At 35.4% G+C, this 27,180-nt stretch overlaps 1 protein-coding gene across 14 annotated transcripts in view; it reads left to right on the top strand.

Moving 5' to 3' along the window:
* Positions 1–27,180, top strand: part of SLIT2 (slit guidance ligand 2) — a 272,480-nt gene that overhangs the window by 185,520 nt on the left and 59,780 nt on the right. For 9 of the 14 annotated variants that reach the window (XM_069792805.1, XM_069792856.1, XM_069792840.1 and 6 more), the window contains 9 exons: positions 10,784–10,855; positions 11,509–11,580; positions 12,103–12,174; positions 13,959–14,102; positions 14,231–14,394; positions 15,139–15,162; positions 17,535–17,552; positions 18,641–18,791; positions 24,526–24,600. In XM_069792805.1, coding sequence (XP_069648906.1) covers positions 10,784–10,855; positions 11,509–11,580; positions 12,103–12,174; positions 13,959–14,102; positions 14,231–14,394; positions 15,139–15,162; positions 17,535–17,552; positions 18,641–18,791; positions 24,526–24,600 — 792 coding nt within the window. The remainder of the gene's footprint in view (positions 1–10,783; positions 10,856–11,508; positions 11,581–12,102; positions 12,175–13,958; positions 14,103–14,230; positions 14,395–15,138; positions 15,163–17,534; positions 17,553–18,640; positions 18,792–24,525; positions 24,601–27,180) is intronic. The other 5 variants (XM_069792866.1, XM_069792830.1, XM_069792788.1 and 2 more) reach the window with 2 other exon arrangements.

Raw genomic sequence — 27,180 nt, 5'->3', positions numbered from 1 at the left:
GTGTGCCTTACTTTATCCTTTTTCCATTGGCTTAAGCAAAGCATGATACATTATTCATTCATTAGAAACATCATGATTCGAGTTGATTTAGATTTTGTTGTTTAAACCTCTCCCCTTTTCCAGAAATTTTTATGGGATGCTCTTTCATTGGCATGTTCAGTCTATTGAGCTTAACCAACTCCAGTAGTCTAATGCACCTAGCGCTCTCCTCCTTCGTCATACAGCTCATATATTAAAGGCATTAAAGGTCATTCTTAAGTTTCAAAACTATTACTTTAATTGGTTTTAGAAAGTATAGCCTTTCTAATGGTGATAGCATTTATCAGCCTTTATGCAGGCATTCCTTCCACATTTTAGTTTTTCTGCACCGTTAATCTCTTTTCACTTGGTTGCATTTTAGAATTCACCTTCTGCGTGAAAATTCTTTGAATGATCGGCAGAAATAACTCTGGTTCCCTTCAAATAGAGACTTTTTGGCACATGTTCAAACAGACTATCAGAAACCGTACAAACAGTGACCCAGCAGCAATTCTATTAATTGTACTGGTACCTTCTCTCAGAATGGTGTGAGTAAGTGACAGGCTCTTATTTCAAAAGAAGAGGCCAAGAAGCCATTAATGAGCTAGACTACCTTGTGAAAATGCTGCTTTTACATTCTTCTGATTTTTCTCTTCTCTTCTATGTCTTGAACTACCAATCAAAGTGGTTCTAAAACCTCTTTCCTTACTGTAGTATTATGAATAAAAGAAAATAAATGCAATGTGTGTTTCGGGGGGGGGGGGGGGCAGAACTACCTGCTCTGATGACCACAGCTTTGTATAAATGATTATTTAAGCAAACAAGCATGGAATTAAGTTGATTTTTGTTTATATTAAAACCATTTAAGTAATCAAAGCAAGGACTTAATTACATTTGCTTCTTTTTTAGAAGGATAGCAGTCACTACAATGGTGTTTTGGTGAGCAGGAAGGTTTGCTGGAGGGGCAACAGTTGTATAAATAATTTTAGTCTTTGTAAGGGGCAGAAAAGGCCCTAAACCCCACAATATATGAAATGAAAAAACCATATAGGAGCTAGGAATTTTAACAGTTCACCTTCATAATCCAGTGTAGTGGAAAGTCACTGACTTCCTAATTGCTATGGCCTTCAATATAAAGTTGTCCTTTCTTATGAATGGAGTTTTCTAATGTTTGATTGCCAAAACTAGAAGCTGTACAATTGTTTCATGATAACTTTATTTACATTTCCCATGAGTTTCCTGATCTGTCTCCTCAGTATTGTCTCGTCATACCTTCCTGATTTCTACTATTTTTCTTCATGTTTTCATCTTCCTCCGTCTAATTCTCCCTTATACTTTGTTTTCATAAGTCTGTTGATTAATGATTGTGTATTATGCCAAGCACTCAACTACATCTTTGTGAGCTGTGTGATACTAAGCAGGATTAAAAGCTCCTGAGATCGCTTCTCACAGTAACACTCAAATTATATTAAAGGAGAAGGGGGAAAAAAATGAAAGGGAAAGGAGAGAAAGGGGAAAAAGAAGAAGGAAAAGAGGGGAAAGGAAATGAGATCTGACAGAATTGAACTTGACAGATGGAATTAACCAAGACAGAGTGACGAGCGACCTGATCACACTGCAGACACTGGGGAAGTGCTCTGCGTAAATGCAGAATTCTATCTGAGAACTGGGAGCTCTGTGTATATATCATTTCCAAGCTAAGTTTGGCATGTGTACAGTTTCACCATTTTTGTTGTCTTTTAAAATTCATCCTTAGGTAAAAGTCCAAAGTATAGCCTTAAATAAATAGCTATTGAACAGAGAGACTCTTACACTGAGATGCAAAGATGCTTCTAAGGATGACCCTTTACAGAGAAAAGTCACTTAGAAAGGGTTTAGGCACATTTATTGAAGACAGTTCAAAGACTCACATAGAAGGAAAACTGAAACGTCGGAGATAAGGCAGCTTTCTCTATTTTTAGCAGCTCAAAGTGTGATTCAGCTATCTACAGTAGCCTGACAGAAATGAGAGCAAACCCTGCATCTTTGCAGCTTGAAAGGAATGGGTCCGAATGCTGAGGGGAGGATGCAATAGGTTACGAGACATTAAATCGATGATTGCTTTCCAGTGTCTGCATTTGTTTCGGCTTTCTAGTTTAACTCAAAACATTGGTCTTTTTAGGACTTATACAGAATGTTAGCTCATAAATATAATTTACCTCTGAAACAGTTATGCTGTCAGCCAGAAGTCTTGCACATCCAGTGAAGTTCTGGAAAGGTTTTGCCAAGTTGGTTTCTATATATACATATGTATACATAGTCATTGGTCTTGTTTCACTATGTATTGTTAAGATTTTTAGTAGGTTGCAAGAATCCTCTATAACAGTATCTATCTTTTTCCAGAAAATATACTAACCTTCCAGTGCTAAATAGATACATCTCTTTGGTCTCACTATAAAATGTTTCACAGTCATTTAATTATTCTTATGGCTCTTTTTGAAACTGTTCTGATTTATCAAAATCTTTTCTTAATTCCTGACGTAACAAATGCATACAATACTGCCAGCGTATGCAGGTATCAAGTGAAAAGATGATGTCTACTTATGGATAAAAAAATTAATTATTATATTATTCAGTTGCTTCTGAATACTGATACATACTTTGGTCAGTAGGAAGCTAGAAAAATGTGCCAGTTTTTTAATTTTCAGAAATTGCTAGATTGAGATAAATTGCATTAAAAGATACATAAGTACCTTGTGGAGACATTACTATCTTCTAAATGCCCCTTTGACAAAGTCACATGCTCTGACTAACATTTTCTCAGCTCTTAATCTAACATTCTAAACTTTTGAGCAACTTCATATAGCTGCCGTGTTTTTAAAATTAACTTTTCTCATACATGCTTCTCTTCAACTGTACTTCATGTGTACTTTTCTTCAAATCTTTTCTTATCTTCTTCCCTTCCCAAAGGTTTTTAAGACCAATGTGTTTTTAAGACCAATCCTGACTAATGGATTGGACTTGATATTCAAAATTTTACCACTGGACTGGGGAGGCGTTCAGATTGTTCAGTGAAATATAGCACTTATGCTTCTGTTTTGCTTAAAATTTACTGCATCTTAATGTCCAGAAGCTTATATCAGAGTACCTGATTGTTAGATGCATTATTATTAGTTATAATGTATTAGTTATAAGCTTATCTTTTTTCTAGAAGTTTGTTCAAAAGAATCACAGGAGTATGGCTTTACATATGGAGGAGGACCAAAAAAAGTTTCCTAATGAAATGGAAATATCTGGTGCAAAACATCTGACATGAAACTAAAATTTAGTATCCATATACATTGTGACTGCATTTTTCCACATTCTGCAGCACCTAATTTTAAAGGTGATCCCTGGTCGTGTTTAGGCTGTTAATGCAAATATGGCTATTAAAATGATTTGAAAGTCTTTGCATGAAAATAAACCTAATACTACTCCACATTTTTATTAGAAAGGTTTTATGACTTGCCACTCCCTGTTGTAAGTGACACTCGCTTTAGACTGTCATCTGTGGCATCAGTGATGTGAATACAGTTCTCTCTATATACTTTTCTTTGATTGTGGGAAGGTCATTAGTTCTTAGCAAAGCCAGTTTTTATGCCCATTGCAATATAAAACAAAATGGTCTGTTTGCTTTATCAAAAATGTAGAAATTTGCTAAAATCTTAACATCATTCATATGATATATGCATGTAAGCACACAATAATTACATGTGAATAACGAAAAATGCATTCAATAAATGTGAAACAAATTATAATTGGGTAAAGGAATCTATTGAGGTATTGATTTCTTTACCTTAATATATTTAATTTGCCGATGCAGATTTCACTGAATTACATTTAACTTATCTTGGGGATTCCTGCTTTAATATTTCTCAGGCAAAACTTAAAATATATTCCATTTGACTGCCTCAGAAATAGATGGTTTTACTAATTTGATAGCTAATCCTGTCTGCTTAGCACACACGAGAGAAATGATTTGTCATGCTTTTACTCAAATATCTTCCTAATCTGAAAATTACTGGTAAATCATGCGCCTTTATGCTTTACAAAAAAAAAAAAAAAAAAACAAAAAACAAAAACACAACTTTCTTATTTAGTTGTCAGACATTTTTGTAGGTAGAATATTTAATCTGTTCTTTATCAGCATGTGTTCTATGCTGCCATTGTTCACATCTTCAACTTTCTTCATACCCTTGTGTCCTATCTTAAAAACTAATTAAATTCAGAGGACAGAGGATAATTTCAACAGTCAAGAGGACGTAGAGACACAGAACACAACTGGACAAGAAACATGTGAAAACAGTGCTGGTTTCCAGAGACACTGGAAGTGGGTGCTGGCCAGAATGAACACCATTCCACTTCTGGGTGTTTTGTGCAAGTTTCTGGTGGGTATTGAAGTAGAGGCGACACCTTGAGGGACCTCTCTGACTCTGCCAAGGGAAGGAATATAACTCAAGAATGGAATAAATGAAAATTATGGGGAAAAGCATTGAAGGGAAGCTGGAGAAGGCCCATCTAGCTCTTCCAGAAAAACCCTCATAGATCTCTGACAGCTGTGCCACACTCCAAAGATGTTGTTACTCTTAGATTTTATTTTCACATATGGCTCTTCACTACTGATAACTTTTTCTCAGCAATAATGTGTGAATTTACTGTAAAGAAACTATGGATCCTGACTTTTCACTATTTTGTGTTTCATCATCAATGGAATGCTTTCTTCATTATTTACATGTTGTTAAATACATAGTCCAGTAAGCAGCAACCACTTGTGAAAAGTATTCTCAGTTAAAAAAACTTCATTTAGATTTTTATGGCAAGTTTATGGTCTAAGTCCATGTGTTGTTTAACAGGTAGCAAGGACTCCTGCCACACTGCCGGTCTTGCACAACACTGGGATTCTCAAGCTAGTGTTTCTGCTCAGTGAGAACAGGTTGACAAGTCACTGCTTGTGATAAGCCAAGAGTATAGCAGGATTACATCTATTTTTTTGTGAATTTAATACAGTTGTTCTGAATAGCTCAAGTAGTTTTTGTAGTATAACAACCCTCATCAAAAATGGGCTAATTAGAGAGGCTTTAACTTGACTCTAGGTAACTCAGGCTAATTGCACTGCTGCTGCACTCTGACAGATGCCAAAGTACTGAGCAAATAGTTCTTTAAGCAGTGGTGCATTTTGCCTACACCCTGAATCTGTAATAATTAAGGAACGTAAAGCCTATCATCATTAATGGTGCTGTAGGGTTCAGAGCATGAGATGGCCCCTTCTGTGATGAAAAATTAAACAAGTGCAGGTTTGGGACTTGCTTTTGAGTAAATGCGATGAATTGTTTAATAGCTTTAGAATGACAATTCTTTTTACTTTTTTGATGTAATGCAGACTAAGGAGTCATCTGTCATTTACAATCAATCCCCTGAGGAAATATTTGATAGAACAATTAGACTGGGTGTTAACAGTTTGGCAAGCTTTAGGGCAACATTGACAGTGATTCTTTATATGCAAATATTTAAGAAACTGTCAACCAGATTTATTAATACACAGAATTAGAGCCTGAAATTCTAAAGTGCAAGTAATACAGTTGTTCAAAATACATCTTTTGTTTTGTTAGACATGGGTGATATCACAGATTTCAACAGAATTCTGCTGCCAAAGTTAGAAGCGACATTTAGTGGATATAAGCACTCTGGAGGTGCAGTTGTTGAGAAAGAAAAAAAGGTACTTTGTTTAATAGCCTCAAGGATTCCTGTAGCAAAGGGAGACCATTACTGTTTCCTGATTTTAAAAACAAACAAACAAAAAACCCCAAACCTGGCAGATGTTGCATATGATGAGAGATGTGTTGGCTGTGTATTGCAGTTCTTCAGATTCAGGAGCTGCACTGAATCCCATCACTGAAATCTATTTTCTGTTTTCTGACAGCTGTTTTTGCCATTTACTTTAAAAGCAGATGGGGAAAATGCAAAGAAGAGCTGTCAATTTTATTACCATGTATAATCAGCATCTGTGCAATACATCAGACTCATTGCACAGCTTAGACTTTCTTCTCTGTAGTAAAAATTCTTTGGGGATTTCTTGACAAGCTTCTTGCAGACTTTTTGTAAATGACGCTGGAATTGAAAGTATAGATTAATTAACTGCTAAAGCCACTATTGTATTGACCAAATTTACTTAATCAAGATGTTATGTTCTGATTGGTTTAATTACAAAATATATGGCTAATTTGCTGCTCCGTATTCAAATTCTTGTTTTCTTACTTTTTTTTAGATACATCTCTGACCCCTTAACGTGCATTTAGGTGCAGCACATCTCTGTGCAGTATTTTTTACCTTTCTCTACGGAGCAGGCTTAGTATATTGTACCCCATCTGCATGATTTAAAATAAAAATGACTATGTAGAGAACAGGGTGTTCTTCATCCCCACTCTGCCCTCCTTCCTGGTGCAGGAGTCTTTCATAGAAATGACTTTTTATAGTGGGAAAATAAGCTAGTTTAAAAGTGTCAGTGTAAATAAGCATGTTGTCTGTCTCTGTAAGTGCGGAAGTAGTAATCAGTAATGGTGTGCTGCAGGCTTATAGTAGAGAACAGCATCCTCCTGGAAAGTGTCAAGTGATTTACATGTCACAGGGCTCTCTGGGGACCGGGTGGGAAGAATCTGTCTACTGGCTGGGGACCTACTTTGATTTGATTTCATTAGGTTGGAAGTCACAACTGCAGAAGCACCTTTGTTTCTTAGAATAGTAGATGGTTGTATGCTACAGTGTCTGCAGTGATAAGCAGTGGGGAAAGATTTAGAAAAAGAAATGTTCACAGTACATTTCAGAGATAGGAGAGATTAGGGAACAGTCCTCAAAAAAGGTTCCAAGCAGTTTGGCAGTGTTAAAAGACAGTAAAACACTTATGTATTGATGCAGGACTTCTTTGAAGTGAAACACTAAAAGGAGCAGGAGACTTAATACTAAGAGCATTAATTAGCGTTTATGTGGTGATGGGCAGAGTACTTCTTATACATGAGGCAGTGCAAGCTTTGATGAAGCATGTACTTAACTGTCTTCCTCCATTATCTTATCTTATTAAATATGCTACTAAAATTGACTGTGGCTTTTGAAAAAGAAAACACCAAGGCACTGTTTACGATACATAGATGATCATTTATAAAAAAGAATGACTTCTGGGATGACTTTGAAGGGAGATGTTGTGCACAAAATTTAATACAAGTTCCATGGAAAAATACTGATATTAGCTTTTTGTTCTTCTGTAATATAATGGTACTTCTGGCCATGTCATTTGCGAGCACTTAATAGCTGATTTTTTCAGTAATAGATAACTACAACCCGTCCTATTCCAGAATTAAAAATGTTTCATTTAATATGAGGAATTAATATAAAGGAGTTTTTAATTACTATGGGTTTTATCAGTAGAATGCAAATTTCCTTTAGATATTAGTCTATCTGTGCTTTGTGACCCTGGAATATATCTAATTAGATTTTCTCTGGAACAGTGGATGCAAATTTGCACTCTATGAAATTCAGCTGATTCTGGGAAGATAAAGCAGAAGATTACAGGATAACAAAGCTTGAAAATGTGATTTTGATTTACTTTCTTTACAGACATAGTGGGGTATAAAAGATTTGTCTTCTTTATTTATATAATCTTATTTTTCCTAATTTTATACTAATCTCATTTTCTAAAATGTGATGTGCTTTAGCGCATACACTTTGGCGTGAGTTAAGAAAGCACATACGTAGATGATCCTACTATAAAAAAATCCTTTATCCAGAAGAGCTTGTAAATTTATCCCAGCACTGCACTGTCTGTCTATTAGACTATAAATTTCTCACTAAAAGGAAATGTTAGGTAAACTTGATGTGGAGTTCATTTTATATATCCACCAGTGAATTGGTAGTTCGCTCTATTAGAACTGCTAGAAAATTAGCTTTCAGAAATATACTGTAGTAGGACTTCTTCAGGTTTTGGATCCATATAATTTGTAGACAAATTGGACAGCAGTAAAGTAGATCTGCTACTCCATCTTCTCATAAAGAATGACATACATGTATCCTGTAAGGTACTTCAGTTTATAGAACTAATATATTTTTAAATTAAAAGAGGAAACTGGAAAATACTTTGTGTCTTAATTTAATGCTAAACCTTGTCTTTCTCAAGTTACATTCCGTATTGTGTCTAGTTAAGAGCATTCTGTGTTTAAAGATAGGTGAACGTAAACTGGAGCCCCTCCAGCCCTAGGTTACAAATCTCTACATCATGGGCTAATAAGCAGCATTTATATATGAGGCTTGTGGCAGCCTCATGTGGGAGCTTTGCCACTGCAATATCTGTCTTTCCCATACACACAGAGGCATTTTCACACAGAGGCATTTTTCCCCAGTCTCTCTCTCTCCAGCAATTCAAGTCCTCCTCTGTAATATGGCCTAATCCTTCCCTGTCCTTTTTACCCTCCTCCCCTTTCCAGTCCTCTGCATATGCCCTATGTGTTTCCCTGTGCAAGATATTCTTTGGCTGGTTTTCAAAGCTACACATCTGATAAATGTCTGGTCATGCTATCCCTGGTGGTTAGGCAGTCGGTTGCTGCCAAATAGAATGTGTAACAGGAATGGATGGATGGCTACCATTCCCTTCATGGCTGGGTTAATTTGGTTTCTCAACTCCTTCCCATTGCTAAAATAAGGAAATTTTTAGAAATTTATTATCTGAAGGTTTTACCTTGCTTTGACCTAGCCAGCTGAGTAGAAAAGTATCTAGATGATAAGCATGCGTAATCTTTATTTTCTGGGAAAACTAAGCTAAAAATGTAGTGGAAGAACAGAAAATACTTGGGTTTGGTTTAACTTGGTGTTGACCTTTAACTTAAGCAAGTTTTTATGTATTCGATGTTTGCCTTCTGCATCTACTCAAGTGTATTGGAGAAGAGTGACTTTGTTCCTTTATAGCCTAGTCAGTACTCCTTGTCTGATGCAAAATGTGTTTCATGGGTCCAAAAGGCTCAGCCAAGGTGAAGAAAGTGTGTGAAAGAATATCGTGTTTATGGAAAAAGTTAACAGTCTTGTGCCATGGAAATCCGTGCAGTGCTTAAAATATACCTGAAAACTGTAGCAAGGTGGCAACATTTTCCTAGTTAAGGACTTTTTTAAAACATGGACCCTGTCTAACACAGCTCTGATGGAGATTTCTGTGTGTCAGGAAGATTTTTTTTAAGGCTTTTTTTTTCTTGGCTTCTTTATAAGCCATTCAAGAACAAATTCTGCTAAGGTAAAGCATGGTAAGACTTAAGAGATTTTGAGTATTGAATTTATAAATATCTTCATCTGAACAAAACTTCACCAAGGCAACAAAAAATCCTTCTTCAGTTCAGCTATACAGTGACCTCTGGAGAAACTTTACAAAAACAGGCAATTGTTGTAAGAATAGTTTCTTGGAAAGGCTTACTCAAAGTGAATATATGGGCTCATTAGTCACGTTGCACACACAGAGACTCATATGTCTCTTTATCAGAGTAAAAGTGAAACAGAAGAGTGTTAATAGGACAAGGGTAAAAGGGAAAATATAGCTAATATTCCTGCATCTAGATTTAAAAAGGCTTTTTGACCTTAGATTCTGAGTCAATGTCCAAGTAATTTAAAGTAGTGCAGTAAATTCTACAGAATTTTGATTCTTTATACAAAATAGATTTTTGGCATTGTCTTTACATACATAGATCATAGTAAACGTTGATACCTGTGCATGAAAGAGGGAAATAGAAAGCTTATTAGATAAGCATGGTATGTAGTTTGAATAATACTGCCTTTTCCTGTTGTACTTTTTAGTATAAATGCTTTCATTCCTTATGTCTACAATAACCATGAAACACGCTGGTGCGTGAAGAAGTAGTTTCTATTTTAAATGTGCTTATTGCTGAATCTGTTTTGACTTGTTGGCAAGTGGGCCATAGGTCTTTATCAGCATAGATTTCCCATATGCAAAGCTCTGGAAGTTAAAAAAATTCTTGGAAAACTGTTTCCATCAGCAAATTCACACTTTGCAGTATGGCAAGTTTCAGTCACAGTCACTGTACACACAAAGCAAATGTGGCCAGTAACATAAACTACAATTTTAGACTAAAATACTTGTTTAAAGAATTTAGAGGTGTAGCTGTGCAATCCTAGTATTATATCTTAAAGAAAATGTTTTACGTACTGTATCCAAAGAAATCGTGTGCGCGTGTCTAAAAATCTGGTATTTACCTTACTGCAGGTATCGACATATGTTATTTGTTTTGTAGGAACATTCCTCTCTCCTTTCCTACGGTTTGCGTATTTCAGTGATTAACTTACAGAAGTCTTTAGACATTTCTAAATAAAATTTATTATAAAAATTGCTGTATGTGAATAATACATAGGGAGTCAATTAACACTAACTCGAGTTTGAATTTTTTAATGACAGTTCTAGCTTAAATTTTACAAAAATCTTGTGTGCTCTGAAAATAAGTTTTCTTTAGATACAAAATCAAGATTGGGATTTAATTGGCAACATTGTACTCTCTAGGTTAAAAGGTTTGGTTTTACAGACAAAAACTGATTTTTTTTTGTAATGAAAACTGAAATGACCTTGTTTCTCAAGATAAAAATTATACTGAAAAAGAAAGCAAAAGCAGCCTTCTTTGTTAAAGTCTACCCCTTCTAGTTTGTTACGGCTTTAGATTGCCTTTTGGCTTGGGTTTTGTATTTTTATGTTGTTGCTATTCTTTTGCAGACGGTTAGAACAAAATTCAATCAAGGTCATACCTCCTGGAGCTTTCGCACCATATAAAAAGCTTCGAAGAATGTACGTACCCAATAATTTAGATTTAATTTTTTATTTTCTCATATATATATACATACACATATACACATATATCTATATATAAAAATAAAAAACAAGTCAAGGTCATACAGACGAACTGTAGTCGATATGTGAGCATTTAAAAAAGTTTGACTGCTGTGAGATTAACTGATATGGCAGCCTGGTTATTAACACCATATAGCATCTTTGTCACATTAATAATAACTGTTTCTTACCAAGTATTGAAATTATTTAATATGGTTCTTCATAGAAGCAATATGTTACTGTAGTGAACATTCTATAAAAAAAATAAATTAATGGGGATAAGCCACTGTTATTTCAGAATATCTTTGAGGCTGTATAGTCCTATGGCCCTAGCAAACAGAGAATTCTTTATAAAATGTACTTAAGCAATTGGGAAAAGTAAATCTTTGTCATTTTTTTTCAAGCATTTGAAAGGTCTATTTTTAACCATGCATTTTGTTTCAGTGTACTGACAATTTTAGTGGTTTTATATTAAAATGCTTTGGCTATGTCTCACATAAATATTTTAATTTCTCTCTCCCTTCCATGCCTAATTCTAATTACTTATTATTTTAATGTTTGATATTTTGAAAAGAGCTTGAATTAATTGAATCAAATTTAATTTATTTCAGTGACCTGAGCAATAACCAGATCTCTGAAGCAGCTCCAGATGCTTTCCAGGGCTTACGTTCACTCAATTCGCTGTAGGTATCTGTTTGACCTGTAAAAACAGAAGCAAATTTCTCATATTCTTATAGTGAAATTATTTTGGATTTTTGGCTCCTTCCAGAATTTTCATACAAATTCAATCAATTCTGAAAGTTGTAAAAATAATTTCAGAGTGTTAGAGTGATAATTGAATATTGTATCACAGCTGGATATTAAAAATGTATGGTTTTTTTATAAATATGTTCATGGCAAAGAGTTGAACAAAATCAAATATTTCTTTTATTCCCCAGTTAGTTGTTCTTAAAAACAGCAAATCCACTTACCAAGGTCCCTTGGTAAGGCTGTTAACAGTGAGGTGCTGATTCTGCTGAGAGCTCTTTGGGCAACACACCTTTTGGGAAAATGTGTGATCCTGCTACCTCACAAGCATCTTGCAAGTATCAAGTTGCTGCTGTTAAATTCTCTTCAGGAAAATGGAAACTTCTTTAAAGTCAAAATCACACAGTATATGCCTTTCATAATGGCGGCTTTGTTTGCTTTATTATTTCCTGGTACAGTGTCCTCTATGGCAATAAAATTACAGAACTTCCAAAGGGCCTATTTGAAGGACTCTTTTCTCTGCAATTGCTGTGAGTATTTTTATAATATTTATTCTATTCTGGGATAACTCAGAGGGTAAACATGATGAGAGATTTATGCCTGGAGAAGAACTGGCAGGAAATTCCGTCTGTAAGATCAGAGTATAATAAAAATAAACTATGTTAAAGCCAAAGGAGTCAAGACTGTTGTAGGCGAGCTTGCCATTCATCCACAAATTTGATCATATCTCAGCTAATGTCTCAGCCTAAAATGATTAAAATGAAACTATTCTTTTGTGTGGAATTTATAAAGATAAAACACATAAGATAGGATACTGTCTTGCCCTGTAAACAGCATATAGTATGTATAAAGTTGTGTGGAACCATTGAAGGAATATTTGTATGTTTTATAAAGAGAAAATATGAAGTGGAAATGCTATGTAATTTTATTTCTAGTTGTACCCATGGAAGAACAGAGTTGCAGTACAGTTTCACTGATGACTTTTAATGTTTTCTGACATGGTGATATGTTTATCAAATATTGTCAATTTTTAGCATAAGAGGCTGTGCACTAGTTGTACTGTGTAAAAGAATTTTGTGAAATAGGCCATAAAACAACAGTGGTGGTTTTGGAAGAAATTGTCCCAGAATAACTGACTAGATTTAAAGCTTCCTCTTAAAGAATTTAAAACTTCTTCCCACGGGATTAGAAGTATTTAATGTCCAGACTTCATAGTGTAGTGATTGGGAAAATGTCTATTATTAAACAACTCATTGAAGATGGTGAAACAGTAAGTAAAATCAAAGAAAATGCAAGTTCTAGCACCACCTAGAGGTTTACATTTTGATTTATTTTAGTCACAAACTAGTATAAGGAGGGGGGGGTGCATTCCTATTTTCCCTTAAAAAGATAGTTATAAATAGTAGATAGTTTTAGCTATAAAAATATATTTCAGATTTTGTAAAAAAAAAGGAAGTGACTTTTCTTTGAATTTCAGTTTATTCTGTATTAAAAATATGTCCATAGCTTGATATACTTTGCATAGACAATACATTTCAGTCTAAGTAAATTTCTGCTTGTGTGGTGAAACTTTTTATCGGGGCATTGGTTTTCAAATCCACCATTCCATTCCATTTCTGGCTGGAAATGTGAAAAAATAAAAACTATTTCATTATAAAAATGCATCTAGTTGAATGACGTTTTAATTTTTTTCTCTTCAAAAGCATGAAGGAGTTGGTTTAGATTGGCTTGTTTGCTTTAACTTTAGAAGTCTGGGAGGTACAGGGAAGAAAAGGTTCCCTTTGAAGATGGAGAGGAAAAAAGATCCAAGACAGATTTGGATATATTCCATGCCACCAGTTTTTACTACAACTCTGTTAATGCGGCAGCATGCTGATTAGTAACATATAATTAAAAGTGCCACTGCACATCTCTTCCAGCTAATGAACACAGTGTTCAGTTCCTTTTTTTGTTTGTTTATTTATTTGGCAAAAGGAACTGGTTTTCTTTGCAGATACTTGATTTTTTAAGCTTGTTTCTTTGCACAGACAAATACCACACACACGTTCTAATAGCACATACAAGAAATGTGATTTTAGCTGAATAAACCCACACATTTCAACTCCAAGGTGCAAATATTTAGGAATGGTTTCAGATCACCTAAATAAGATATTTCACGTCACTGAAATGCCTTATGTCACTGTCAATTAATATTTGTTTCTACATCTCTTGTTCAGATTACAAATGCACACAAAGAATTATCTGTGAAAAATGCTGAAGCTGCAGTGACACTGAGCGAATTTTTTCAATTTTGTAATTGCCTTCTATTAAACAGATTATTGAATGCCAACAAGATCAATTGCCTGCGAGTTGATGCCTTTCAAGATCTGCACAACTTGAATCTTCTTTCTTTGTACGACAACAAGCTTCAGACCATTGCAAAAGGCACCTTCTCACCCCTACGTGCAATTCAGACCTTGTATGTATGCTCTTGTTTATGGTTGTCTTTAGTATGACTTCATATCCTACAGTGTACTAAAAATATCGGGAACTGCCGAGACCAAAGGGAAATAATGTGTGAAATTATCATTTTTTTCTTCATGAAAGGCATTTGGCTCAGAACCCGTTTATCTGTGACTGCCATCTGAAGTGGCTGGCGGATTATCTTCATACAAACCCCATTGAGACCAGTGGTGCCCGTTGCACCAGCCCCCGCCGTCTGGCAAACAAAAGGATTGGCCAGATCAAAAGCAAGAAATTCCGCTGCTCAGGTAATTTTCTTAGTTCAGCTGCTATTTTTCTTTTGTTGGCAAAAACAGTGGTTATAGAAGTTCTAATGAAGGCAGCTGGCTCTATGGAATTGCTAAACATTGCAGAATCTTTTTTAGTTCTTTGAAGGGGGGGAAATCATGAAAGTCATAGAGTATTGGATCACGGAACATTACTATAGTTAACACATTTGGCACTATTTCTGAGTATCATTGAATCTAACAAAAGAAACACAATATATAATACTTAAGAATGAAATGCTAAATTATTCACTACAAGTATCACCAACATAAATCATTTTGTAAAATTTCCGCAAGGCTCTGGAGTATGTGAAAGATCTAAAAATTTCTAGCGAAATATGGAAACATGACATATTCATTCTATACAGGGAGCTTACCTCATACTGAAATTTACTGTTTTCTTTTTTCTAATCTTACTCCATTTCCTACTTACATTTCTCTAAAACCTAACTTTTGTCATATGGTATCCAGCTGTTCCAGGTGCATTTCACATTCTACAGTTTATTCAGTCTCAAGTGCAAATACCAGATGAGAACTGTTTGTTATCCATGTTCCGGCTACATTTATGACTATTCACACTTTGTTGTTTATCAGCTCTCGTTGTGAATACACATTTTTTTCACTTAATTATCTGTAGTTAACTGTAGTCCATACGTAATCTAATAAAACTCATTCTTTGCTTGCTGACATTCAGGTGCATCTTCTATTTTTTTTCTCTTTATTTAGCTAAAGAACAGTATTTCATTCCAGGTAGGTTTGGCTCTGCAGTAAGATTGACTAACTGCAGATACTCTCTCCCTTTCCCCCAAAAAGCAAAGTTTGTTAGAGCTTTTAGGAAACTGATGCATGTGTATTAACATTAGTCAATACCTGTAGCTAGACATAGTTTTCCTTTGTAGATTACTCGTAGTTCTGTTTTCTGAATATGAGAGCTTAGCATGCAGCTCCATTTACTTTTTCTTGTCTCACAAATTTACACACAACCTACCAAAATTATACCTCTACTTAAATTATTTAGAAGGTTGCACCTGCTAGTTCATATTTCAATTGACACCTTTACTTACCTCGTACGTTGCCTTTCTGCCACTACTGTTTTTAAAATGTAGCTCCTGAGCTGCTTTTAAACACAGGAAACCATACTACCATCAAAGAGCTAGTACAACTTTAAAAAAAATAAATGTTTTACAAATGAACATTTTCTTCCTTTGCTTTCATGCTCTACACTGGCTGCTGCTACTGCTTGCTCACCCTCCTTGTGTTTACGAAATCACAGTGGAATGCTTGGAAAAGAAAGCTGATATTCTTCATTAAAGGCATTCTGTGGTCACACACATACAATGAATCAGAAATGCTTTCCATTAAAGAAAATACAACTTTAGAGTTGGGGTGAAACAGCAATTTACACACTGCTTTAAGCTACAATACATCTATGATATTTTCACAAAAGAATTACTGATGTTGGCCCTAGCTCTTTGAAATATGTTTCTTTCTTTATTTTACCTTGCTTGTCAGGTGTGTGCACTGATTTCTTAATAGAAAAAAAAACAATGATGCATTTGCATTATGTTCCTAAAAGATTATAAATGATTGATTGGCACAATAAACAAGGGAATAACGAATCTATTGCTGAATTACAGTATGTGATTTGCAAGCAGGGTTTTCTACCATAGTTTAATACCTAGAAAAATATCTACAATAATTTATTATGACACCAGTGCACTTGTTCTTTCAAGTACTACAGGAATATTGTCATTCTGCAGTGATCTTAGTCTTTGTCTTTTAAGCTGATATGTTTAACAGCTCTTCTCCTAATGATGTGTGATGTATCACTTAAATTTGGAGCAATCATCTGAAGTTCTTCATGCCCTCATACTAATATGCTGGTTTGAATATGAAGAAAAGGCAAAATGAAATACAAAATAAGGCAGCAATTTGTCAGCATTGGCAGCCACAAAAATGTGTTTTAAAGCAGCATAAAACAGAGGGGGATTCAATTTCTCAAACCTGTAGTACCACTCAATTCCTTAATGAGTAGAACAGCTGTATTCCTGCCACAGAGTGACTTCTACTCAACCTTGCCAACACAACTTTTGTCTCTGAGTTAGAAGTGTTTTCCTGCCAGCAAATGTCTTCACAGCCTGTTTATAATATGGCCACACATGCAGTTTAGGTTTGTTTATGTACCCTTAAAAAAATACTATTCCTGGAAAAAAAAAGAAGAAAAAGAATTAAATTAATCACAAAGTGCTACAGACTTGCTTCTTGAAATACAGCTTCTGTGCTTTCTCCTTCTATCATGTTATCAGCGAGATGCTGCATAAAATTATTTTAGCTGTTGAAGACCTTGTCCCTGAATATTTTAGTTGTTTACTTTAAACTGCTAACAGTGATTTACTCTGGATGCAGAAAAAAAAAATAATGTATTTGTAGCCTTGCTTATTGGGTATTTAAAAGTGCTAAAACCACTTCTTTACACTTCAATAAATACTGTAAAAATGTTAGCATTTCTTTAAAAACTTAAATATTTTTATATTTAAATATGTCATTGGGAGATCTTGCTCTGCAGACACTAGGAAGTCTTAGTAGAATTTCACTATAGTCATTTGAAGACTAAAGGTTATAGAAGTATTAAATCATTACTCTGAAAAAATTTTGTTTGTCTGCTAGCTCATAGAAATATTCCATGTAGTTATACCATATGTGTTACTTAGACATTTACAAACACTAGATAACATAATACATGATGACTGTTGGGGTTTTTTTTTCCTCCCCTGAGAAAACTTTCTCCTATGTCTCTTTGGTTTATTAAGGTTTTAAGTGGCATAGCATGTATATATGTTCAAGGGAGCAACTTTTAAAGAATACTTTCAAAATAGTGAAGAATAATGCATGGGAGGCATTATTATCCCATATGAAATCTGTAACTAACCCCAGTCTGTTCTTCATTCTTTAATGCCACTTAAAATGAATTATTCTTTCTCTCTGCTGAAGACAGTACCCCTTAGCAGCATCTTCTAATCAAACTAAAGTTGAGTAGAGAACATGAGAGCTTAGTTCATGTTTTTGTCTTAATTGGGATTACTCTGTCTTTCTTTCCTTCTTGGCTATCTTTACTTTTGCAGGAGTTCACCATTTTGGCTGTAAGTAAAGTTCAGTGTCTGAGCTAAATCACAATGTACCTCCCAGCCCTGATGCACCTTCTACTAGTCTCAGTCTTTTCACCTTTGTCCAAGAAGAACCCACAGGTCCTTTCAGCTTCTCTTTGTTTTCTTTGTCACCCACCCTTGGTTCCTTACTGGATGTTTTCTCCTGATATGTTTAGGATGTTTTCTTTGACTGCCTCTGGGAAATGGTGGACAAAACTTTCAATGTGGTTCATTTTTATTGTACTTTTTATTTAATCTGTGACAGTAATACTGTTACTGTGGCACTGGACATTCAGTAATAAGAATGCCATGTCATGTAAGCAAGTATTAAACTTCAAATGCTTCTGTAACTTATACCTACTCCTTCCTCTTTTCCCTTGCTCTTATCCTTGGCCTAATGGATGCAGTTTTGATAATGTAGCGAGATTTTCTGTTGTGCTTGATCTAACCATGTGGTTGTGAGGTATGAGTAAAACATGGTTCTGTCAAGCACCATGGAACGTCACGCAGCTTTCTACAGCATGGCAAGCTGCTGAGGCTTAAGTCAGGATCACACATATTTTAAATTAAACCTGAAAACAGGGCTTTCAATCTTATGTGTTTGAGATGATGTGGAGTATCGAGACTATAAAAAAAAAATCACAGAGGTTAATGAAGTCCAGTCAACAATACAAATTTGTAACAAGAGAAAGAGAAAAGGTGGCATTCAGGATCTATTTATTCTTGATATAGAGAAAGAAAATAAATTCTAAAAGAATCAGTGGCATTTGTGTGATTAGCTATAACAAGGCTAGATTGGCTGACAACATAATCAGCAGAAAGTACAGCTGTGAAAAGCTCAAGTTAATGTTATCCTGTTATGTGAAGTTGGTCACAGTTTCTTTTTCCAGCATATCTTAAGCCCCTATATTTAACCCTCTCTTGAAGTCCTTGTGTCTGTACAGTATCACAAAGTTTATCATACATTTCCCAAGTTGCCCACCCGTTATCTGCATTGCAGACATCTTTTCAACCTTCTCACAAGAAGCAAATCTTATACTTTATTGACTCAGTATCTGTCTTTTGACTTGACTCTTCCACAGGCACTGAAGATTACAGATCCAAATTAAGTGGAGACTGCTTTGCAGATTTGGCTTGCCCTGAGAAATGCCGCTGTGAAGGGACCACAGTGGACTGCTCCAATCAGAAACTCAACAAAATTCCTGATCACATCCCCCAGTACACAGCAGAGTTGTAAGTTGAACCAATAATAAAGCATTCTTTTCATATGGAAAAACTAACTAAAATTTTCAAATATAAACCCACAGCTTTAATTTTTTGAACAACAAAAATTAAATGTAACCTCTGTGGTGCACTTCAAAGGACGAGTTATTAATAAAAATTATTTATGCATCATTTTATTACCATGTGGCCTTAAAAACTTACAATAAATAAATAAGGTAACTATTCTAGGTTTCTAGTTCTCCAGTACATGAGCTACCCACTTGGATATTTTTGAAAGGTAGTGGGGTTTGTTTTGCTTTTATTTTAACTACAAGAGCAAGTAGGACATCCAGTAACCAGAGGTCTGTCTTAAAAAGTGCTACCTAGGTGTTTAATAAAACAGAGCTCATTCTTCTTATGCAAAGCACACATAATGTGTGTCAGGCAGGAGACCAGAGGAAGATAAAGCAGACAAACAAGACAGACTTGGGTTAAGAAGATGAGATAATAATATAATGAACAGAGATGAGCAGAAAAGAAGTCACAGTTTATTACTTGCTTAATAAATGCCATATGGGAATGATTTGTAGGTATTACAACTGAAGTGGTCTTCAAGGAGGGGTTGAAAGATAAAATTAAGACACCTTTACAAGGTTTTCCCATGCACAAAGCATAGTATGAAAGGGAATGCAGAGATGCTTGAAAGATCAGCAGAAAGGCAGGAGATGAAAGTGACCATCATTGGCAGAGCAAAGGTGGGAGAAAATAGCTGTTTTTCCTAGGAGATTTGAGTTTAAAGAACAAGGCAGAATGCTGAGGGACAAAAGAGAGGGACTTTGATTTGATGTAGTAAAGCGGGGACAGAGATGTGGAGACAGAAGTGCTGTGATCAAGTTGTGACCCACAGGGGCGAGATGAGCAACAGTATGGCACATCTCTTAAAAGATAATCAGTCCACAGCTGGCATCAAAGCAACAGTACAGCAGTGAAGGTATGAAATAATGAGACCGTGGTTCAGAATTTTGAATATCTGCACAGGAAAAGGAATTTGAAACTGAAATATTGTGTAAATAGAGATGGAGATTTTTGTCTGTCTCTGAGCTGGGAGAAGGAGTTGAACTTACTGATGTTTTAATTACAAATCTGAGTAGTAATTCTAGTTGTGCCGAGAATGATGGCAAATTCAACTGAAAAAGTGGCATATGTGGAAAAAGCAAAGCTCAGCTTTTGGCCATGTTCGCACTGTTGATGTATTGTTAATAAAGTAATGCCAGAGAAGAAAAAATTGATACACAGTCTTGGGTAAAGGGAGATAGATTTCAGTGGAGAAATGCATTTTATGTTATGCTATAATATCTTGAGATAAAATTACTTGACTTGAAGAATAAAAACTGATAGAATGGGTAACGGGTTAAAGTGCAGGAGGAGATCATAAGGTAATGGTTGTAAAAATCATAGCTACTGAACCAAGAGATGAGAAATGGAGTTGTCAAAGTGACAAGCATGTATTGTCTTGATTCTTAGCAGGATTCATGTTTAGTTCTCTTTGCTCTGAAGAAATAATAGTTTAGTATTTTAATTGTTGTTTTTCATATTCATTTATTTACATGTGGAAGATAAACTGTCAAGTGTTTTCTTTCTATAATTATGATTCATACATATTAAATTCAGAAGAAACAATTAAATCATCAAGGCTCATCTGCTGTTTACCCTAAACTCTCAAATTTCAGTCAACAAAAAAATTGTGTTTGATGAAAACATAATTCATGTTTCGTTACAGCAATTCTTTCAGAAAACATCCAGTCTTGTTTGAAGATATCAGTGGATTAAAAATCTACCATTTCTCTGAGAGTATTACAGAAGTTAATTAATTATCTGCCTTCACTTCTGTTAAAATCTTTTAAAATGGGAACTTTTACTTCCAGATGGAATCTGCTTCTCTTCAGTTTCCATCATTGCTTCTTTTATATCTTTTGCCATTAAAGAACCCTTTTCTATCCAGTACTTTATCCAAGTAAGATGGTCTTAAACTGTAGCAAAGTTGCTATTCAACCTTCTTCTTGATAAGCTGTACAGATTGTTCTTCAAGTCTTCTGATGTAATAAAAATTTCAACAGCATTGCAAGTATTCTAGAGGGGATAAAGGAATTATTTCTGCATTTTTTTTACTTCCTCTAAAAATCCAATTGCTGTAGCTAAATATGTTCTTCTGGTTTCTGCCTCACTGATGCAAAAGTTACAGCTCTTTCTCTAGATTCCTCCTGTTATTCCTGGTCTTTGATTCACTGCCTTTGTTGTTCCTCTTGGGACTTCGCAGTCTAGTTCTAGGGCCACTCTGTAATTTCCAGTTCACAACATTTACTGGCATATATGAGAAGAGCAGCTAGTTAGCCTTTCTTTTCTTTTACCCACCAAATTTGAGATAAGGATACTTGTTAGCCTCAAATGACACTGATGCTTCTATAACAGTGATGAGGAAAGCTAGATTATTTTCTGCAGGGTGTTGTTTGGAGCTGAGACTCAGCTTGGAAACAAAGATCAAAAGTGAGGAAAAGAGTGTTGATTTTGTAGATTGCGCAGTAATAATATCACATCAAAAAACCTATTTCTTCAGAGTAGTTGTTTTTAAAAAATCTGAAAATAATAATACAGTTCAAGACAGATACTTAATTGTAAAAGGTGAAAAAATTTATAAATGAGCCAAGTGATGTTCTAAATGTTTCTATTTTGTCGCTTGCTTATGGTCTTCCAGAAAACTGGCAAAAGATCTGTCTAATCTGCCACTGAAGTATTTGAGATAAAGTACAAGCCTGTAAATGCACCCCAGAAATAAAATATTTTTCAGGTAGCATTCTAATATATAGGAAAATTCAGGAAGCATTTGATAAATCACTCAAACCAGAGTCCCCAGGAGGAACACTAAATAAAAATTATTTCAGTCTTGTATGTTCAATTTATGTGATGATTTTACAATAGCTGATATAATACCAGATCCTAACAAGATAGTTTTTGAAAGCATGAATATCACTGCAGTACATAGCCTTCCAGGAAGGTTCAGCTATTGTACCAAAACATGCAAATATTTTACCCATTGTGTTAATGAAACAGGAAAAAGCATCAAATAAAACAGAGAAACAGAATATTTAGACATCATCATCAAATGCTTCTTTGTTTACTTTTTTGTTTGGAGAATGACATTTCAGTACTTTTCTTTGAATAAACCAGATACAAGTCTTTTTACGATAATTTTCATGATACAGTGATTGACTGATTGTCTTTACCAATAAAGAGCACTGGGTTCAATAAATAATGATATTAAGATCCAGAAGGAAGATATCACCACATCTGTTAATTTTCCAGTCATCTGTAATAATTTTGATTCCTCTGTGTGTGGTATCACTCTACCATGATAGTAGAATGACAACTTCTTGGACAAGTATTTAACAATTCAAAATCTAAAGCCAGCAAACTCCAGCCATAGAAATGCCATGTGATCCATGTGGTCATTCTTCTGACCACAAACCCATAATTTGTAACTCTTGATGTCCCTTTATTTGTGGATATACCCTCAGTGATGATGTATGATTTGTGATATCACCGTATACACAAAGTTGGAGAGAAGATATGACTTGTGCTACGTTTTTAACCAAACATAGTACAGTGATTCAACCCATGCTTCTTTTGCATCACAGAGAAGTATGGAGAAACTTCTCAAACACTGAAAATCTTCAAAACACATGGAAAATTCTTAAAATTGTTCTGTAATATTGATAGTAGACTAAGACTAGTTTAAATAAAATAAAAATTCAAATTCTACATATGACATTAGGTAGGACTAATTTGTGGTAGCACCACAAATACAAGATTGAGGAATAACCAGCAAGTAGTTCAAGATAAAAGGCTATGGTGGTATTATCATACATATTAAAGATGAAGGAGTGCCATTGGGCACTGCTACAAATTTCATTTTGGGATGTATGTATAGGAGTATAGTATGTAAGTTATATGAAATAATTGTTTTACTGTACATAACATATCAGCTGGAATACTGTGTCAAGGACTTCACTTTTCAAGATGGATATGGATCACTTGGAAAAAATTTCAAGGAGAACAAGAATCATCTAGAAAAGAAGACTTCTGAGGAAAAACTGGAAAGTTTGGATGCATTTGTGTGAAAGAAACTTGAGGGAGAGACAAAGTAAATTATTTTTAATATGTAAAAGGTTGTTGCAATGAGGGAAGGATCAAATTGTTTGCCTTTTTCAATGGGGGTAGAAATGTTTGCAGTAGACCACAGCAAGGAAGTATTATTAGAATCAATAAATGTTTTCACAAACAAGTCATTCCACTAGATGATATAGCACTAGAAAATTATTTGAAAATGTCAGCATTTATAGAATGCTTTGGTGCTTCTGTTGTTGATGGACAGGGGAAAAAAGGCTGTTTACAATGATGAAGTAACTTTGTATATTGACACTGCAAAAATTTTTTTGATATGGTCCCACTAAAAATCACATTAAGTCATTCAGCTGATTTCAGAGGTGGTAATTTTTGATATTCATGTTTCTTGTACTTCAGTGTGGTGTACAAATGTTCTGTGTATATCCAAAAAACTCTTCCTGTCTTCTCTCAGTTTGGTTCCATGCTGAAACCATTGTACAGCCATACCTTCAGATTTACAACCTTCATTTCCCTTCTGGCTATCATTGAGAATCAGCAGGAAGGAAGGATGAACGAGCAGCTTGCTTTTATTTTCTAGGGGTTTTTTTTAATCTTGTCTTGCAATAAGGCAATTCTGAAGAGCATTCTGGGTTTAGAATTATGCTGAATTTCATTTCACGGTGATGTTGTCAGTCATCTCTTTTCCTTCCTATTTAAGATCTCTAAATAAAAGCTGGACAGACTCCCTTTCTTAATAAGATGACTCCATTAAAACATATAAAGAATCTAAGACTCGTAATTTCCGTTTTCTTTTCAAGAGAGGAAATAGGGAATACTGGGTCAGTGCAGATATTTTTTGCAATATAGATGGTCCCCTAACCTAGCAGCTGCTAAAGGTATACTATGCTGGAACAGCCTTGATACCTGAGCAGGAAAGATCAGTATCCAACTAGTATTTGTTGCTTATGGTATACCTTCTTGTAGTGTTAGAAAGCAGCATTTAATGCTTCCCTACGGAATATACGTGTGTTAGGTGTAGTGGTCTGAAGATAAACCATGGTCAGAGAAGTGTTTTTAACATCTTGGGAAGACCTATGCAGTGTGTTTCAGTCCCTATCCAAAAGAAGCATTGAGCATAAAGTAATTAGTTCATTCTGTAAATAGTGTTCTGTGAGCACCTCCAGATGTCTGGCAGACCCCACCTGATATTCTTTAAAGAACAGTAAACTAATCTTCAGTGGTTTATACATAATTCTTTAAGATTTTTATTTATAAGTTGCCATGGAATCCTTCCTTAGTTACATTTTTGGTTTTTTCCCTTAATAGAAAAATCAAAAACTACTACTTCTATTTCTCTGCAGTTTTAATTGTATGTTGTTTTGTGATCTGGTTTTGATTCTGTATGTCTTATGTATGTCTAAGTTTAACTAATGAGAATGTTCATTCACAGGAATTATATATGTCAATATATATGGAATTGTTCTTCAGCTACCCGTTAAACACCAGCTATTCAGTTAAACCACTCTGAAAGTTTCACTTAGTGTGGAATATTCTGTACCAATGCCCGAATATGTTTTTCTGAAATTGGTGTCATTTCTTGTAGGCGACTAAATAACAATGAATTTTCAGTCCTGGAAGCTACTGGAATCTTTAAGAAACTTCCTCAGCTGCGTAAAATGTAAGTGCAACTTCAGTGCCCTTGTCTATTCAGATAGCACGTTAGCTCCTTGCTGTGTTTCTCCACCTTTCTTAGTTCTTACCTATAAAAGATTCAGAATATTTTAATCAAAAATCAAGAATGGGTTTAAATTAGTAACTGATGTAGGTTAGAGTTGGCAGCTCTTCTCTATGGGACTAGGTACTGCCAGGAACTTCTCATGGTGTGTAGCTCCAGCACCTTCACTGCAATGTCCAGCCAGCTGGTCTGTTATGCAGCCACAGCAGGGAGCTCACAGTATAAGCTGCTCAAAAAAGGTTCCAGTAATTTTTTGTAACTTCCTGTACTACTCCCTAACCAGGCAATTTTGCCTCTTTCAGCACATTCAAGACATGCCTTTGATTCTGTGCTTCATTAAACTGTCATTAGACAAGGGGAATATCAAAATTAAATGACTGGAAAAAAAAAATGGTTTGATAGCTCATCCATGTAAGTCCATGTTCATAGTTCATGTTCTAAGAGGAGTTTATAAACTTACCAGTTACAGTTGTTACTAAAAATAAATTATGAAAATCTTTCTTTCAGTTATTTAAAAGACGTATTTGAGGGTAGATCATTTAGTTAGACTTAGTGACTCTGTGCTCAGTCTTTTCAGGATTAAATCCAAACATAAATAGTAAGTGAAGAAAAATGCAAATAAAAATAGATCAGATTAATGAAAATCATGCACTGCTTTGTAGCCACCAAGTTACTACCATTTGTAAAAGATCAGTCTACATTACTGGTGACCAAAATCTCAAGGGGAGCAATAGTATTACTTAAACTGTTGTTAGCCTTATCCAGATCCTTGCTGGCAGCTGCCATGATCACAATTAGTTAAATACTTATTACTGATTTTTTTAGTTCGTCGACAAAGATTTAAAAAAAAAAAACAAACCAAAACCACAACCAAAAATCAACTTAGCTTTTGACCTATCCACTTGAGTACACCTTGCCACTTTGGATTGGGCTAAGAGAATGTAGGAATGTCTGGCAGAGCAGTGTTCTGGTGCTATACAGTACATACCCAGTTTTCTTCATTCCTCAAGGAGGTTTTCTTCATTCCTCAAGGAGGTTTTCTTCATTCCTCAAGGATCTCAGATTAGCACTCTTTGCAACTACAGAGTGCCTTTGAAATAAATAAAATACTTGATATGGCATACTTACACATGCACACACATATATCAGCTCTTCATATTTAAGAAAAATGGGGAAAAGGGAATATACTGTCAGTAATTACATATTTTCAGCCTATAAAGGTAGCTTAGTAAACATTTCGTGTCATCTAAAGCTAGTTTGCTGCTTTTTAGTTAAGGAGGTGTTCAAGATGAAAGAAAGAAAAGGAAGACTATTAATCAGTTTCAGTGTAGCTCTCTGCTGGAACTCCCACGAGCTTTGAAATCTGGATAATTGAGGAGGGACAAAATTGAGAAAATGTTAATGAAAAGTTAAAATTTTTAATAATACTGCTCTCTAACTTCCTAATATAGTTATCAGTTGTTGCAGCATTCTTCAGAACAGAGTATAATACAGTGAGTGGTTAAGGGTGACCGGAAAGCAGTGAGGTAGTGATGTTATAGAGACACCCATACGAGTGAATTCTGTATTTTTGTGGAGCTCATATTTCTTCTGGAGGTTCAAATAGGTGCAAAGGTCTTTCTGCACAGTTGACATTGAAAAATTGGGGCCTAAATGTTAAATTGATTTGATGGTTCATCAGTAATAAAGCATGTGTATGCCCTGCATCATTGATTAGCTATGCAACATTAATCCTTAAAATATCCCTGTGAAGTGGGAGAAGTAGTATCCATGTTACACAAGGAACAAATAAGATATTAGGAAACTTAGGGCTTGACATGGATAAGCTAGCTAAGAGGAGAAATAATGAGTTTCTTGATTCCAGTCTTGAGCAGCACCTTACAGGAGGCTGAACAGCTCCACTGTGAAACTAAATGAAAGCAGTGATGGTGGATGTCTACCTACACTTTAGTAAAGCTTTTGACACTGTTTCCCACAGCATTCTCCTGGAGAAACTGGCTGCTCATGGCTTGGACGGGTGTACGCTTTGCTGGGTAAAAAACTGGCTGGCTGGATGAGCCCAAAGAGTGGGGGTGAATGAAGTTAAATCCAGTCGGCAGCCTGTCACAAGTCGTGTTCCCCAGGGCTCTGTACTGGGGCCAGTTCTGTTTAATATCTTTTTCAACAATCTGGATGAAGGCATCGAGTGCACCCTCAGCAAGTTTGTAGATGACACCAAGTTAGGCGGGAGTGTTGATCTGCTTGAAGGCAGAAAGGCTCTACAGAGGGATCTGGTCAGGCTGGATCGATGGGCCGAGGCCAATTGTATGAAGTTCAACAAGGCCAAGTGTGGGTCCTGCACTTGGGTCACAGCAACCCCGTGCAGCGCTACAGGCTTGGGGAAGAGCGGCTGGAAAGCTGCCTGGCAGAAAAAGACCTGGGGGTGCTGGTCGACAGCCAGCTGAATACGAGCCAACAGTGTGCCCAGGTGGCCAAGAAGGCCAACAGCATCCTGGCCTGTATCAGAAATAGTGTGGCCAGCAG

Source organism: Haliaeetus albicilla, chromosome 1 (assembly GCF_947461875.1).
Source record: "Haliaeetus albicilla chromosome 1, bHalAlb1.1, whole genome shotgun sequence".
Taxonomy (NCBI): domain Eukaryota; kingdom Metazoa; phylum Chordata; class Aves; order Accipitriformes; family Accipitridae; genus Haliaeetus; species Haliaeetus albicilla.
The sequence above is the reverse complement of the archived record's forward strand: the minus strand, read 5'-3'. Positions and strand labels throughout refer to the sequence as shown.